Source organism: Mesoplodon bidens, assembly GCF_964165515.1.
Source record: "Mesoplodon bidens genome assembly, chromosome: X".
In the NCBI taxonomy this organism is placed as follows: domain Eukaryota; kingdom Metazoa; phylum Chordata; class Mammalia; order Artiodactyla; family Ziphiidae; genus Mesoplodon; species Mesoplodon bidens.
Genome location: NC_138163.1, coordinates 76,702,475 through 76,719,772, shown reverse-complemented (window position 1 = coordinate 76,719,772; position 17,298 = coordinate 76,702,475). Strand labels below are relative to the sequence as shown.

Sequence of the window (17,298 nt, the reverse complement as noted above, 5' to 3'; positions counted from 1 at the left end):
GTTCACTGCAGCACTATTTACAATAGCCAGGACATGGAAGCAACCTAAACGTCCATCAACAGACCAATGGAAAAAGAAGATGTGATACATATATACAATGGAATATTACTCAGCCATAAAAAAGAATGAAACAATGCCATTTGCAGCAACATGGACGGACCTAGATTGTCATACTGAGTAAAGTAAGTTAGAGGACATATATCGCATGATATCACTTATATGTGGAATCTAAAAACAGGGTACAAATGAACTTATTTACAAAACAGAAATAGAGTTACAGATATAGAAAACAATCTTATGGTTACCAGGGGGAAGGTGGCGGAGGGATAAACCGGGAGATTGGGATTGACATATACACACTACTATATATAAAATAGATAGCTAATAAGGACCTGCTGCATAGCACAGGAACTCAATACTCTGTAATGACCTATATGGTAAAAGCATCTAAAAAAGAGTGGATATCTGTATACGTATAACTGATTCATTTTGCTGTACACCTGAAACTAACACAACATTGTAAATCAGCTATATTTCAATAAAAAATTTTTAATAAGATTAACATTTAACACTCCTTCCATAATCACAATGCATTCAAACATATAGTAATTAACTAGAAATAAAATAAGTTGAATTACTGTACCAAAAAGAAAAAAATTTTTTGAATATACAGTACGTCTATACAGATCAACCTTTTTCCTAAAGTTATTCTGCTTCCAACAGATACCTTTTGATCAACTTTAGGTTAGTTGATTTACCTTATTTTCTTTGCTAATGTAGTCCAGCTGCAAACACCAAGGATGAGTCCAGATTCTACTTAACATCTGAAAATCTTGGAAAAGTTTTGCACCTGCCTTTCCTCTTCCACCTTCACTGCTATTACCTACACCTGATCAAAAGAAAAAAAGAGTTAATGTTAAGACATAAGAATTTTCTAATTCAACCAAAGTGTTTCTAAATTAGGGCCTTTATCTGTGCCTCGGACTCCTTTGCCCATGTAGAGAATCTTATAGGCCCTCTTTCTCAGAAAATTTCAAAACATATAAAATAAATAGGGTTACAAAAGAAACCCATTATACAGAAATTATCAAGATGTTTAAAAACAAACTTTTGATATAGTGGTATGTGTACCTTATTAATGCATTAAATAACAAACTATAGCAGTAATTTTAACAACTGCCTGAAATTCTGAAGCATTGATAAAGGTAAATTTGAGATATCGGTAATGACAATAATATATAGAAATATTTCTGATTTCTAGTGGTAACAAAGTCACAATTAATATTAATACTACTTTGGTTTGTTGCCTACATTAATAATTGGAAAAATGCTGTATTTTTGATAGAGGTTAGTGAAAACATGTAATTTTTTTCTTATTCAGGTTTTTCTTATTCAGGTCCTAGATTCTAACCATAGACCCTAGATTACAAACTTCTGCTTTAGATAAAGCCACTCTCTGTATACAGCATTTTAGCAACTCTTTTCAATTATCCTTACACCAAAAAAAACTACCTCTAAAACTTATGTTTTTCATGTTGGAAAAAATAGATTTCTTTTGCCCAGAGTAATTTCAACAAAATTATATATTTTATATGAAAATGAAGTGAAAATTAAATGAATGCACATTTCATTAATATGACAAAATCATCAAGAGGGTAAAACACAGAAGAACAAAGCTGACTTTTTTTAAAATAAATTTATTTTTGGCTGTATTGGGTCTCTGTTGCTGCACACGGGCTTTCTCTAGTTGCGGCAAGCAGGGCCTACTCTTCATTGTGGTGCACAGGCTTCCATTGTGGTGGCTTCACTTGTTGTGGAGCACGGGCTCTAGGCGCACAGGCTCCAATAGCTGTGGCACGCAGGCTCAGTAGTTGTGGCTCACGGGGTCTAGAGTGCAGGCTCAGTAGTTGTGGCGCATGGGCTTAGTTGCTCCGTGGCATGTGGGACCTTCCCCGACCAGGGCTGGAACCCGTGTCCCCTGCATTGGCAGGTGGATTCTTAACCACTGAACCACCAGGGAAGCCCAAAGCTGACTTTTTTAAAAAACAGCATTTAAGCAATAACATTTTTCTGTCCACAGTTTTAAAAGATGTAAATTCACTGATAATTAATGTCTTCTCTCCATGAGAGACAGGAGTATATTCAGTAATAATATGAAATATGAATAAGAATGCATAAACGTCTGGTACTGATTATTTTGCCTGATAGAGGTATTTCCACTGTGTATGACAGAAATCATTGCTGTGAAAATTGAGGCATCTAATTTCTTGATATACAACTGTTCATAGCATTCCCTTATAATTCTTTTATTTCTGTAAGGTCAGTAGTAATGCTCTTTCATTCTTGATTTTAGTTATTTGTATCTGCTCTATTTATTACTTTGTAAGTACAACTAAAGAGTTATCAATTATCTTGATTGTTTCAAAAAACCAAGTTTTGGTTTCAATAATTTTCTCTACTGTTTTCCTTTTTTCCTTTATATTTATTTCTGATTAGTCTTCATTATCTCCTTCCTTCTTCTTGCCTTGGGTTCAGTTTGCTCTTATTTTAGTTTCTTAAGGTAGAAAGTTAGTTATAAATTTGAGATCTTCTTTCTTAATATAGGCATTTACAGCCATAGATTTCCTTGGAAGCATTGCTTTACCTGCATCCCCTATTTTAGTATCTTATGTTTTCATTTTCATTTACCTCTAAATGTTTTCTAATTTCCTTTGTAATTTCTTCTTTTGACTCATTGGTTACTTAAGAGCATGTTATTTACACATATTTGTGAATTTTCTCTTTCCTTCAGTTATTGGTTTGTAATTTCATTCTAATGTGGTTAAAGAAAATATTTTGTGTGGATTTTATTCTTTTATATTAAATGAGGCTTGTGTTATGCTCTAAAATATGGTCTATCTTGGAGAATGTTCCATGTGCACTCAAGAGGAATGTGTATTCTGCTCCTATTGGACGGACTGTTCTACAGATGTCAGTTAGGCCTAGTTGATTCATAAGTGCTTTTCAAGTCTTCTATTTCCTTGCTGATCTTCTGCCTAGCTGTTCTATCCAATATTGGAAGCCTTATGAGTTTTTTAAATTAATGTGAAGAAATGAGAGATTTCAAAAAATAGTAAGCTAAACAACTACCATTTATTCTCCAAGAAAGGCTGATTAAAAAGTCAATTTTTATTTTGGTGGGTGAGAACTACTCTTGTACATACCATAAACATCTTCTATTATAAAAAAATTTCTTAAGACTTTTAGGCCTAACTGGCTAGGGTAGAATGTTAAAGGGGAAAAACTGAAGTCTCCCCTACAGTACTGATATGTGTTAGAGTTGATATTCTTTGTGAGGAATGGGAACCACATAAAAAGAATATGCTAATAAGTTAGCCAAATAAACATCCACAGAAAAATGTTCTCTATACAAGAGAACTGACAATTATTATTGAATCATTCTATCCTAAAAAAAATGTTTTGATGCCAAATGGCTTTATTTGGAAATACAAGCACAAAAAAGGGCAAGTAAATACATAAAGACAAGTGAGTCTTCCTTTCACTTGAACACTTAAGAAGCTGAGGTATGCCTGTATCTTGTTCTGGTTTTGATTTACATTTCCCTGACGGCCAACCATGCTGAGCATCAGTTAGAGCAGTGATACTCAAGCAGAGGGTACATCAAAATCACCTAGAGGGCTTATAAAAATGCAGCTGCCTGAGCCCTACTCCAGAACCACTGAATCAACCTCTAATGTGTGGCACTTAGACCCATTCATTTTTAGAGACAAAAGGATAATACTGTTCTCTATTTTTAAGAGTACAGTTCAGTGGTATTAAGTATAACTGAAATGTTGTGCAACCATCAGCACTCTCCATTTCTAAGACTTTTTTCCATCATCCTAAACAGAAACTCTGTACCCATTAAATGAATCTGACTATTCCAGGCACCTCTAAGTGTAATCACACAGGATTTGTCCTTTTGTGTCTGGCTTATTTCATTTAACATGATGTCTTCAGGATCCGTTCATGTCAGGATTTCTTTCTAAGACTGTAATATTCCATTGTTTGCATATATCACACATTTTGTTCATCTACTCATTACCTGATGAAGACTTGGATTGCTTCCATCTTTTTGGCTATTATAAATAATGCTATGTAAACATGAATGGGTAAGTATCTATTAGAGTTCTTGCTTTCAATTATTTTGAAAGTGGAATTCTACCTAGAAGTGGAATTGCTGGATCATATGGTAACTCTCTGTTTAACTCTTTGTGTAACTGCCACACTACTTTCTCCACAGGAGCTGTACCATTTTATATTCCTAACAGCAATGCAACAGGGTTCTAATTTTTCCGTATCATTGCCAACACTTATTATCTTTCTTTATCTGATAGTCATCCTATTGGGTGTGAAGTGGTATCTCTTGGTTTCAATTTACATTTCCTGAATAATTAATGATGATGTAGAGCATCTTTTAATGTGCTTATCAGTCATCTGTATATCTTTTTTGGAGAAATGTCTGTTGAAAACTTTGCCCACTTTTGAATCGGCTTGTTTGGTTTTTCATTGTTGTTGTTGTTAGGTTGTAAGAGTTCTTTATATATTCTGGATATTATCCCCCTTTTAGGAAAGTGACTTACAAATATTTTCTTCCAATTTGTGGACTGTCTTTTTATGTGCTCCATTTTTGCATTCCTTAAGACAGTGTATGGATTTTAATACTGATTTAGGCTTAAAATCAGGCTGTTTGAAAACTAAGTATTCACACTTGTAAAACCTAAAGTTGTTTACTGAAGGCAGAGGCTTACATGTAAATATAAACTTCTGACACTTGATGGTAAAAAGGAAGACTGCAGGATACTTTTTAGAGAACAAAGGAAAATTAAGAGGATGTTAATTTTCTTGAAATTCATTAAATTTAGCCTCTCATGACTTTAATTCTATAAATATTAAATATATTATAAATTATCACTACTAAAACTAACATCAAATTGTTGCTAGTATCAAAAGCAAAATTTATGTGAACTTTTAAAAGCCAAGTCAAATATAAAAAGAGTCAAATATAGAAACAAAAGAATTTCTGGAATATGTAACAGAAAAAATACCAAACATTTTAAATGCAAGTGAGATAGGTGAGTGACATTTTGGGAGAAACACTTTGATGGTTTCAGTGAGAATCAAGATAAAGTAACCTTTAATATAATCCATTTAGCTTTTTATGGAAGTTTTTTCAAGGGGGCTATTAACTCAGTTTATTCTACTTTAAGGAAAATAAAACATCATATTTAGTAGGGGGAAAACCCAAGACATTCTCATGACTGAAAGATTCATGGCATCAGATAATAATTTAGCAATTATACCTTTCTGAGTTTAGAAGCTTTGGCAATTAGTACTTTAGATATTTACTCCTATCAACTGAAGTCACAAAGAATGAGGTCCCTTTAATTCTTAAATACTGTACTGCTCTCAAAGAGTACATTTTAATATCTATACATGAGCTATTAACATTTTGCTATTGGTTATTAAAGACAACTGATTCTTTAATATTTGAAAACATCTAGTACATTCCTCACAATAAAACAAAATTTCAAATGGAGAAAATATTAAATGACCAAATTTAGTACCCTTTATTACTCAGAGATTAATGAAAGATAGGTCTGATAATCCCTCTCTTTCTCTCTCTCATTGGAATTTCTATATTTGGTTACTTAATCATGTCTGCAAGTTTTGTCATTCAAAACAGAATGGTACTGATAGAATAAATCTAATAGCTTATGATTACTATACAAATGAAACTGTGTGCCTTGCTGGAAATGATCTCCTTCCAAAAGTCAGTCAGAAAATTGTTTTTATAATACAGCAAAACAACATTTCTATAAAATAAAAACATTCAAATCCTCTTTTCCCCAAAGCAGAACAACTGTTGAGGACTATCATCATTATTCTACTTTCTAAAATGCACTGCTGTCACAAAGAGTATTACTTTAACTATTGATAGGATATGAAGTATCATTCTAATATGTGTGTATACACCTCCACCCTCCATTATTTTTTGATCAACTATTGTATCCACAATGGCTGAAGGGTGCCTTCTAACCTGTAGCTCCTAAATAAATCTGGCACATCACCTGGGGAAAGGTACCAGAATAAAGTGACTAACAAGTAAAAAAATTCACTCCAGACCAAACAGAAACTAAAGTTTTACTCTGTGAACAGTGACAACCTTGGGCACACAGACACACACAAACACGTGAGTTTACTGATGACGAAACAATATCTATTCATTGTATTTTTAAAAATCACATAGAAACTAGTACAAAATAAAGTTCCGCATAACGTCATCACCCAGAAAATAACCTGTTATTAACATTTTTGTGTATTTTAGGCATTTGTGCATATTTTTACTGTAACATTGGGACATAATATGTGCGGTGCTTTGTATTTTGCCTTTTTTTCCCTTCAAACTTTGTCAATTTGATACCTAAGAAATGATTTCATAAATTTGATTTACAGGTTTTTTATTATTAATGTGGTTGGATATTTTTTAAATAATACACTGGAATTTTATTTATCTTGAATATTAGTTTTTTAAATTAGAAATATTTTGTGCTTTTACAATATAAACATACCCATTTTATGCAAATGTAAAATTGCAAAAGAACAACTGACTTGGTGAAATTATCAAGACAGCATTCTTCAGAAAAAGAATGCTTTAAGAGAGAAAACAAAAACAATAAACTAAGTGTATTTGTTACCTGTCAAGTGATCTAAGTAGTACTGATAGAGTTTGCACTGAATAGGAGTCATTCTCACAGCTAACACGTATTCATGTTTTGGAGGCAAGAACTTTGTTAATGCTGTATAATCTTTCCTCTGCAATTAATAGAAAGAGAATGAAAATTAGTTAAATATATGACAGGAACTAACTGTTCTAAGAATTATCATTGCTTGCAACTAAAAGAATGTACATAAATAAATAGGTACCAGACATATAAGAAAACATTTACTTAAACATATTTACCCTCTTTAATCACACAATGATCCCATATAATTGAAGTTAATGTATTTCATGTGACTATACAATATGATGCACTGGTAAAAAGATACTGCAACACACCAGGCAGGTTTTAAATTGAAGTGGCCATATTACCAAGTGAGCAATTTAGGTTTTCAAATGGTCTCCTCTATATAGAAAGAAAGAAAAGAAAAAAAGGTGGGGAGGGGGTATGGTAGGTAGTGCTAGCAAAAAGACTTGCTTTAATCATACAGTAAAACCGTTGAATCAAAGTTTGATGCAGTCTGGGTTATCCTTTGGGTAAGATGTGCCAACATGCCAGAGGATAACACATAACGTCAGGGGGAATGTTTGCCCAACTGAGAAAACAAGCCAAGTATAGGCACTCTTGAAACCATTTAATATAGGAACAGGAAAGAAAGAACACTAATGTGCTAGATACAAATGACTACCTAAACCAGAAAAACACTGCCTAAGTAGCAGCAGTAATACAGAAATACAGTACTAGCTAGTACCTCTGGCTAACCTGAACAAACAGGATGACTTCACCTTATGTAATGGTAGTATATTCAGTCAAAAGGATAGCCTGTCTCATCTGTTACATCTGTTTTGCTACCATTAATATCTAGTGTCTTAAGAAAAATACAGAACTAAGAAAAAATGCACACTGACCAACTGGTCAGTCTCTACATACTTATCTACTCATTATAACAAAGGTTTACTGAAGATCCGTGTGTAAACAACACTATTAGCCCATTAAGGTTACTGTACGTACTTGGAATTAATAAAACTGTTTCTTCAGGATTACATTAATATAGCTTCACTCATAATTCATAATTGCCTTTCCTAAAACCATTTCAAACAAATGAGGTTTGGAATACTATACTATAGAATTAGGTGAGCACAGAAATTTCTTAATCATAATAGCTGTGTTCCTTTTACATACTCCCTATCTTAAGGATGAGAAAATCTAAACAGGAACATATTAACATATGAAGTTATACACCCAGCAAATGAATTAATCAATTATGTTCTAAACCTCTCAATGCAATTTTTTTAAGTTCAATGCTGCATAAACTTTGGAAGAGACTGCAAAGAGATTTAACTATAAAACTACTGATACATACTGAAAGGAGAAAGAAAACACAAAGTTTGAATTCAGAAAACATTTTGAGATTGCAATATATCAAAGTAACAATATTTTATTACTGTGGAATGTACTTGTACCTGAACACATCCAGCTAACATTTCATAGAGAATGTGAGCACGTTTTTTCATTACTCTGACATCTACCATGGTAGAATCTGCACACTGACCATTTTGGATTGGATTTATAAATCGATTCCTGAACTCCTTAATGGATCCAAGCAAATTTTCTTTGATAAAGTTAACCATGCAATGATCTAAGAAAGAAGATATTAGTTCATTAACAACAGTAACGGCTAAAAGAACTGAGAACAATTCTCTGATAAAATGCTCATGTCAAAAAGGCATGCCATGGAAGCATTACAATTAACCTACAAAGAAAGAACACCAAACTGAGTGTAGACTAATACTGGTTATCAGTATGATCTAGAACTGGATTACCTAAATCAGATGAGAAACTCAAATAAAACCCATCTCAAAATTCTAGACATGAATGTTTAAGAAAACACCAAAGAGCATTTTATTTGAACTCACTAGTCTTTTTAATAGATACTGAGTATAAAACAACTGCTTTATAATTCTAACCATGATTTTATGGTCAGCAAGGGAATCTTGTGAAAAAAACATAGATACTGAATCAAAATAATAAAATCAGGTAATAAACTACTATATCAAATTTCGTATTAACTGATTTAGTTCCAGAAGTCCTTAACAGAGTAATCAGTTGCCCTATACTATACAGGACCACAATGTGAAACAGGGCAACAGTCTATAAATGGGGCAACAGAAAAGGGGGAAACTGGAAGAGACAAAAATATAGACACATATTATAGATAAATATAAACAAGGACAAAGTGAGACAATAACCAGTATTACAAATAATAAAACAGAAAACAGTAACTATAAATACACCAAAAGAATGTAAATAACATAAAAATAACAAAAAGCTATCAGAACGGATTACAATGGGAAATTTCAATTTGTTATTTGCCGAGTAACTCATGTTCCCTCTTTAGTGCCACCACACACATATGAAAATGAGGGAAATTCACAAGTCACTTCCCTGGGTTCACATCATCTATCCTCAGCCTCAGCAAACTATATCCTGACATCAATTCAACATAGCTCTCCTCCAATCTCCACCTTCCTAAAACTTTCATGCTTAGCATTTCTTTTCAATTTCCTATCAGTACCTCCTCCAAAACTGGATATATTTTGTTACAATATCTCTGAATAGTCACAAATGCATTTGTATTTTTTAAGCAATCATTAAGACTTCTGATACCTTGCATATACTTTAAATTCTATATTTGTATTTGAACACTCATAATGGCACACCTCTTGACTGTGGTTTACCATTTATATTTATAAAACATTCCACTTGATGGGCTTCCCTGGTGGCGCAGTGGTTGAGAGTCCGCCTGCCGATGCAGGGGACACGGGTTCGTGCCCCGGTCTGGGAGGATCCCACATGCCGTGGAGCGGCTGGGCCCGTAAGCCATGGCCACTGAGCCTGCGCGTCCGGAGCCTGTGCTCCGCAACGGGAGAGGCCACAGCAGTGAGAGGCCCGCGTACCGCAAAACAAAACAAAACAAAACAAAATATTCCACTTGAAATGAATGGTATACTTTCACAGTAGACTAAGAATGGACCTATGTAGTTCATGGTCAGAGACTATACTAGAATAAACTAAAGATAGGCAGATGGCGATGTGGCAAAAATATATCTGAGGCAATGCCAATACTCTATAGCATAACTACAGATATTGACTCACACTCAATTAGGTTATTTTGAAGTGGGGTTCCCGTTAAAATAATCCTCCTCCTTGATCGTATAGAATTCATAGCTTTTGAAACAGCAGATGCTTCATTTTTTAGAATATGGCCTTCATCACAAACAACAAAGTCAGGGCCTAGAAAGACAACATTTAATTAACATATAATAAAACTAAAAATATAATCCATTTAAGTAAAGTTAATCGTTTTACAGTGCTGCTCTTGTGGAAAGATAAAACAACATCCTGATAAGTTATATTTTATCTGTATATGGTTAATGTGGCTCTCACTAGTATTAATTTTATTAAAGTAGAGTATTAAAGTACAACTATGGCTGGTACTTAAGGTTCTCTGAGAGTACAAAAATAGGCAAGAATAGAAATAATCACACAGATGAAAAGATCCCAAGAAATCTGGGGTATCTGAAAAAAAAAGTATCTTTTACAAATGAAAAACAGTATCTAAAGATACATTTCAGCACTAATGTATCAAGTTAAAACTATCAACTGAGACTAAAAGCAATTTATATATACATGAAACGACAAATTTCACAAGTTACATTTTAAGAAATAATATATAAATCACAATAGGCCAAGTAGTATTTCCCATTTGACTTATTCCTAATAACTAATACCCATTGCTGGGGAAAAATTTAACTGATAAAGGACCACTAAACTGATTGTTACATGGGTATGGGGGTTGGGGGGAAAACACTTTCCAAGCTGTAAAAGATCTCACAGCTGAGAGTGACTCTTTCAAAATAAATACATATGATTATTTTATGAAAATAACCATATGTATTCTTTGCTAAAGCATCCTATAAACACAATTTGCTTGCTGCTTAACGTACACACAAATTACTTAAATATTGATTTAAACAACAGCAGTTGTCAAATTATCCCCTATATGTTAGACATTATAGAAAATGCATCTTCTATGTGATTTCAAAAGTAACTGCTTCAGTATGCCTGATCAAATAACACAACTGTTATTCAGTATTTAGATGGGGCTACATGAATAGTAAGACATTTTTAAATTACTAATCGACTTTCTAAAAACTAAAATATGTATCTTGCCTTGTAAATTACTTTTTACAGAAGTGATTTAAATGATTTCTACCACCTAATATTCAGTGTTCATGAGGGTGTGGTGAAGCAGGTACTCTCATATACTCTTTGTGGAAGTCTAAATTAGTATCAAACATTTTGGAAGACAATTTTACAGTATCTCTTAAAATATAAAATATGTGCACCCTTGACCCAAATTTCAACTTCTAGGAATTTATCCTTAAGATATACTTCCAGGAGTACCCCAAGATACATAAAATATTCTCTGAAGTATTGTCTGTTTAGGGTGGAAAATTGGAAACAACTTAGAAGCTTGGCAAAGGGGGTTAATAAAACTATGCTATAATGGAATGTCACAGAACTAAAATTAATGATGTAGATTTCTATGTAATAACCTTGAAAGATATGCCAAATATGTTATTTATATTATTAAACAAAAAGAAGAGTTTCAATATCTATATTATGATCCCATTTGTATTTAAACAACCACCTCAGAAAGGGTGATTTTTATCTATATATACATATATGTAGTAAAGGATTAATCTGGCCCAAAGAAAAGTTTAGCCTTTGCCTCCACCTCTAGGGAGGTAACCTCTAAACTCCTGGAATGTCTGGCCTGATAAAAATATCTCTGCTCACCTGGATGGCTTGGGACAAATCAGATAGTCTATGCTAACATGATGGGGGATGAAGGGAGAGCAGCTTTGGTCATGTGGCATCTTCTCAACTTCTGGAGGGGCTAGAGACTAAGATCACCCGCATGGGTGGTCAACCATGTCTATGTGACCAAGCCCAAACTCTAGATACCAAGGCTCGGATGAGTGTGCCTGGTTGGCAATACTCCATGTGTATTGTCACACATCACTTCTGGGAGAAGTAAGTGCTGCCTGCACGATTCCACTAACAAACTGGGTGTGGAACTCTCCTGGGCCCTGTCCTATGTGCCTTTTCCTGTTGCTGATTCTAATCTGTATCCTTTCACTGTAATAAACCATAACCATGAGTATAAAGGCTTTTCTGAGTTCTGTGAATCCTAGTGAATTACTGAACCTGAAAGTGGCCTTGGGAACATCCAAATACTGCAATATAAAATACATGCTTGCAAAAAATATATAATTTAAAAATAGGCAGAGGATCCAAAGAGACATTTTTCCAAAGACATACAAATGGGCAACAGGTACATAAAAAGCTCCTCAACATCACTAATCATCAGGAAAATGCAAATTAAAACCACAATGAGATATCACCTCCCACCTATTAGAATGGCTATGATTAAAAAAACAAAAAACAAACAAACAAAAAAACAAGAAATAACAAGTGTTGGTGAGGATGTGGAGAGAAGGGAACCCTTGTGCACTGTTGGTGAGAATATAAATTGTTACAGCCACTATGGAAAACAGTTAAGGAGGTTCCTCAAAAAACTAAAAACAGAACTACCATATGATCCAGCAATTCCACTCCTGGGGATGTAACTGGAAAAACTGAAAACAATAATTTGAAAAGATACACACCCCAATGTTCACAGCACCACTAATAATTGCAAGAGCCAAGATATGGAAGCAAACCAACTGTCGACAGATGAAAGGATAAAGAAGATGTCTCTCTCTCTCTCTCTCTCTCTCTCTCTCTCTCTCTCTCTCTCACACACACACACACACACACACACACAGAGGAATGTTACTCAGCTATAAAAAAGAATGAAATTCTGCCATTTGCAGCAATATGAATGGATCTAGAGAATACTATGCTTAGTGAAATAAGTCAAACAGAGAAAGACAAATACTGTATGATAACACATGTGGAATCTAAAAAACAAAACAAACAAATGTATATAGCAAAACAGAAAATGACTCACAGATATGGAAAACAAACTAGTGGTTACCAGTGGGGAGAGAGAAGGGGGGAGGGGCAAGATAGGGATATGAGACTGAAAGATACAAACCACTATGTATAAAACACATAAGCAACAAGGATGTATCGTATAGCACAGGGAATTATAGCCATTATCTTGTAATAATTTTTAATAGAGTATAATCTGTAAAAATACTGAATCACTATGCTGAACACCTGAAACTAACATAATGCTGTAAATGAAGTATACCCCAATTTTTTTAAAAAAACATTAAACTACATTACAAAGAATAAACTTTAATGTATGCAAATAAAATGAAGGAACTGACCTATGTAACTTTAGAAAATGATGCTTGGAAATTATAAAGCTACAGACAAAAGCAATCATACATAAGCACTGTACTCTAGTTGGTAAATTTGTTTCTCACGAGGGTATAGGTTAATAATTCTAAAACTACTTTACAAATATGATGAGGCTGAATAAATAAGTAAATGGATAGTGGATGGTTGAAGCCAAGATTCTCACTGTTGAAAAAGATAAGTAACAGAATAACAAAAAAAGACTAAAATGAACCCTATGATACTGAATTAGAGTCAAATATATCATTATGACATCAAGTTTATGTTTATAAACACACATACACACACACACACACACACAGATAGATCTGTGTATATACCTGGATTCGTAGACCTATCACCTAGTTCTGTCTGCTGAGTGAACCTAGAAGCAATGACACTGCAGTAGCAACAAACACACCCAGTGCCCAGATCTTGGTTCGTAAACACCATTTTTCAGTGAAAGGAACCACGCATGGTTCCTTGTTGAAATGATGGACTCTGGGGCAAGGACAAATTAACATGATCCTAGAGCATACTACCAGAAAGTAATGAAGTGCTCTAAAAAATCAAAAGGATAAAACATCAAAGGAATACAGGAACCAATCTGAAAGAGCTCCCAGTGGACAAACTGGAACAATCTGAGCAACAAAATAAATAATACAGTGCTAGTTCTAACACATAAACTAATAATAGATGATTAATCTATCCTGATATAAGTCAATGACTGATTAAATAAATGGGTAAGAAGGGACAAATCTTTCTTAAAGAAAAATTCCAAATTTAAGTGTAGATACTGCCCACTACAAGAGATGGAGCTTAATTTTTGCCCTCCCCCCACTTGGATGGGCTAGACTTAGTGACCGGCAAAGAACAGACACAGGTGAAAACAGTAACTCTACAGCAGAGAAACCTGGCAAACACTACCTTAACCAAGTGATGAAAATTAACATCACTAGTGATGTCATGTGGATCTAATTTACCCTTGATATGTGAGGAAAGGATACTACACCTCTAGTACATTATTTCAAAAACCTATAACCCCGGTCTAATCACAAGGAAAACAACAGATACTAGTGAACATCCTACAGGATACTTTAACAGTACTCCACAAGACTGACAAGATAACAGAAAATAAAAGAAAGACTAAGAAACTGTCACAGACCAGAGGAGACTGTGGAGACATTACAATTAAATGCAATGTGGTACCCTGGATGAGATCCTGGAACAGAAAGTGAACAGTAATATTAAACTGGTAGAATTCAAATATAGTTTGGAGTTTAGTTAATAATATACCAATTTCTTAGTTTTGACAAATCTGCCATGGCAATGTAAGATAACAGTGGGGGATTTGGGTTCAAGGTAAATGGGAGCGTTCTTTACTATCATTTCAACTTTTCTGTAAACAAAAAAAAACACAAAATATTCCAAAATAAATTTTTTAAATGTCACTAAATGACTTACATGGAAATAACAAACGTTACTCTTCATGTTATGAGCTTTAATTTCTTTTTAATTCATTTCCTCATGATCACCATATTAAGCATCTGAAACTTGTTTAAACTGTTCCAAGGAAACCTTCTGAAAAACATGCTATTCACTAGCTCATAGCACTCTGACAACAAAACAACCACAGGACTTCTAGATGACTATTTTAATCATGAGAAAATGATAAACTTATTATTAGGCCTTAACACTTACAACGGCAATTAGTTTGGTACATGCTAATTACATCATTATCTAAAAAAAAGAGGCAAAAGGGTACAAACTTTCAGTGATAAGATGAATAAGGTCTGAGGACCTAATGTATAAATAACATCGTAATAACATGGCAACTGATAACAATGTATTGTATAACTGAAATCTGCTAAATGAGTAGAGCATAAATGTTCTGACCAAAAAAGAAAAAGAAAAGTAAGTGAGGTAATGATGTGTAACTCAAAGGGGGTTATCCTTTCACAGTGTATACATATATCAAATCATCACATTGTACACTTTAATTATGTTACAATTTTACTTCTCAATTAAACCTCAATAAAGCTGAAAAAAATAAATTAAAAATTAAAAGTAAAATTATAAAGGGGCAAAGTCAAGGATTCTAAATAATACTTGGATTAAATAATTCTAAATTATTTTGGCAGTGAAAAATTGGACTTTCTCAACAAACATCTGAAGTCTCAACAGTGTCTTAAAGTAATTAGATATGACAAAATAAAGTTTGAAAATGAAAAAAAATATAGAATACAAACAACCAAATATTAATTGGTTCTGCGGATCATACAACTTGCTGCTTTTACAAGTCACAAGTAAGAATCAAATATTTGGATCTTGCATCATGAAGATTACTGTTAGAAGGAATGACAGCCAATTCTTCTAATGACATAAAGCTGGGAAAGAAACGTAAAGAACTGTTTTCAGAGTATGGAGAGAGCTCTTGTAATCATCTAATATTCAGACAGTCAGAAGAATCTGCGATTGTGACACAGGTACCTGGTGAATTTTTAATGGTTTACAAGGTCTCCCTTGAAAACCTCAAACACTTCCAGACTCAGCAAATGAATTCTGAACATCTGGCAATATTAAGGGTAATTTCATCTTAATGAAATTATACTAAGAAACAAACAGAAGGCAAAAACCTGAATGATAAACAAAAACCAGCTACTTAGTAGTTGGTCAATTAGTATTTGTTAAATATAAGCATATTTTTCATTCAACTTGTTTCTTTAACTCAGTGCCTGTTAATATCTTACCTGGATCAACCAAAGCTTTGTTAAATATTTCTTTAAGTTTCCTACTCTTCACATTCCTTCCTTGAGCAAGATTTCTGTACATCTCATAGCCTATGATCATAACACCACCATCTTCTTGCCATCTTTGCAGCATGTAGCTTCTCTCCTGAGGACGTTTCACAGTTGCTAATTCAGAGACCTTTTGTGAGGAAATAAAGATTTTTAAAGGTAGGAATGTATGAATACTAAATATGCCCACTGAAATATGCATCATTGGTAATTAAAAATATTTTTATTTTACTATATGAATTTCATGCAGTTATTCTAATAGAAAACATTCTAAATATGATACCTCAAGCTTCTCATCATCTTTTAATCCCTCTTGCCACTTCTCAAATTCATTCATCCAATTCAAAGCAGTATTAAGAGGACAAACCACTAAAGCTGTGCTGAAATCCAATTTGTCACACAAAAGAACCGTATGAAGAAAGCTTACCACCTACAAGAAAACAAATTAAGTTGTCACCTTCATTTAAGTATCTGCAAAAAAAAATTAATAAATTTAACAAACTTACAATAGTTGGGTTTTTGGATTTTGTTTTGTTTTTTGCTTTTTGGTTTAAACAATAAAGCAACCAACAAACGGTCAACAGGGAAAGAGATAGGTACAATAAGGGACTTCAACTAGATGATATATAAGATCCTTCCAACTCTAAAGCTCCATGATTCTACGATTGGTAATAATAATATAAAAAGTAACCACACCAAAACAGCTACTAAGTCCCTAGTCCCCAGAGAACATCCCTATGATCTTTAGAAAATACCACTGCCCATTTAGAAGAGAATTATGTTACCGAGTATTCTTCCATGTAAAGTGTTCTGACTCACTGAATCTATAGTAATTGTCTTATGGCTTGAAATTTTATATATATATATAAACTAATTCCACATCTCTGCTACAACTCCTGCAGTCTTCCTGCAACTTCCTGCATTCAGAAATGTAGTATTTTAATAGTGAAAAATATATTATGCTCTCATTACTATAGGATCACAGACTGTTAAAAAGTTGGGAATTCCCTGGCGGTCCAGTGGTTAGGACTCGGCGCTTTCACTGCCAAGGGCGTGGGTTCAATCCCTGGTTGGGGAACTAAGATCCCACAAAACCACGCAGCACGGCCCCCCCAAAAAAAAAACCAGTGTTGTAAAGGAACTTCATTTCCACCTCAGACTCTTTGCAGTTTTACTGGCTATTCCTGTAACCCTCCTCCTTCACTTCATTAGGATCTCTGCTCAAAGATCACTTCCTAAAAGATGCTTTCCCTCTCTATTCTTCCTTAACATTTATTATCTGAAAGTACATATTTCTTATTTTATTTGATTAAAATCTCTCTCCC

At 33.8% G+C, this 17,298-nt stretch overlaps 1 protein-coding gene across 7 annotated transcripts in view; it reads right to left on the bottom strand.

Annotated features, from left to right (window-relative positions):
* The window catches only part of ATRX (ATRX chromatin remodeler), a 237,956-nt gene that overhangs the window by 89,842 nt on the left and 130,816 nt on the right, over positions 1 to 17,298 (bottom strand). For all 7 annotated transcript variants that reach the window (XM_081222784.1, XM_081222780.1, XM_081222782.1 and 4 more), the window contains 6 exons: positions 16,257 to 16,403; positions 15,926 to 16,103; positions 9,918 to 10,055; positions 8,225 to 8,400; positions 6,738 to 6,855; positions 759 to 889 (listed from right to left, as the gene is read on the bottom strand). In XM_081222784.1, the coding sequence (XP_081078910.1) occupies positions 759 to 889; positions 6,738 to 6,855; positions 8,225 to 8,400; positions 9,918 to 10,055; positions 15,926 to 16,103; positions 16,257 to 16,403 (888 nt within the window). The remainder of the gene's footprint in view (positions 1 to 758; positions 890 to 6,737; positions 6,856 to 8,224; positions 8,401 to 9,917; positions 10,056 to 15,925; positions 16,104 to 16,256; positions 16,404 to 17,298) is intronic.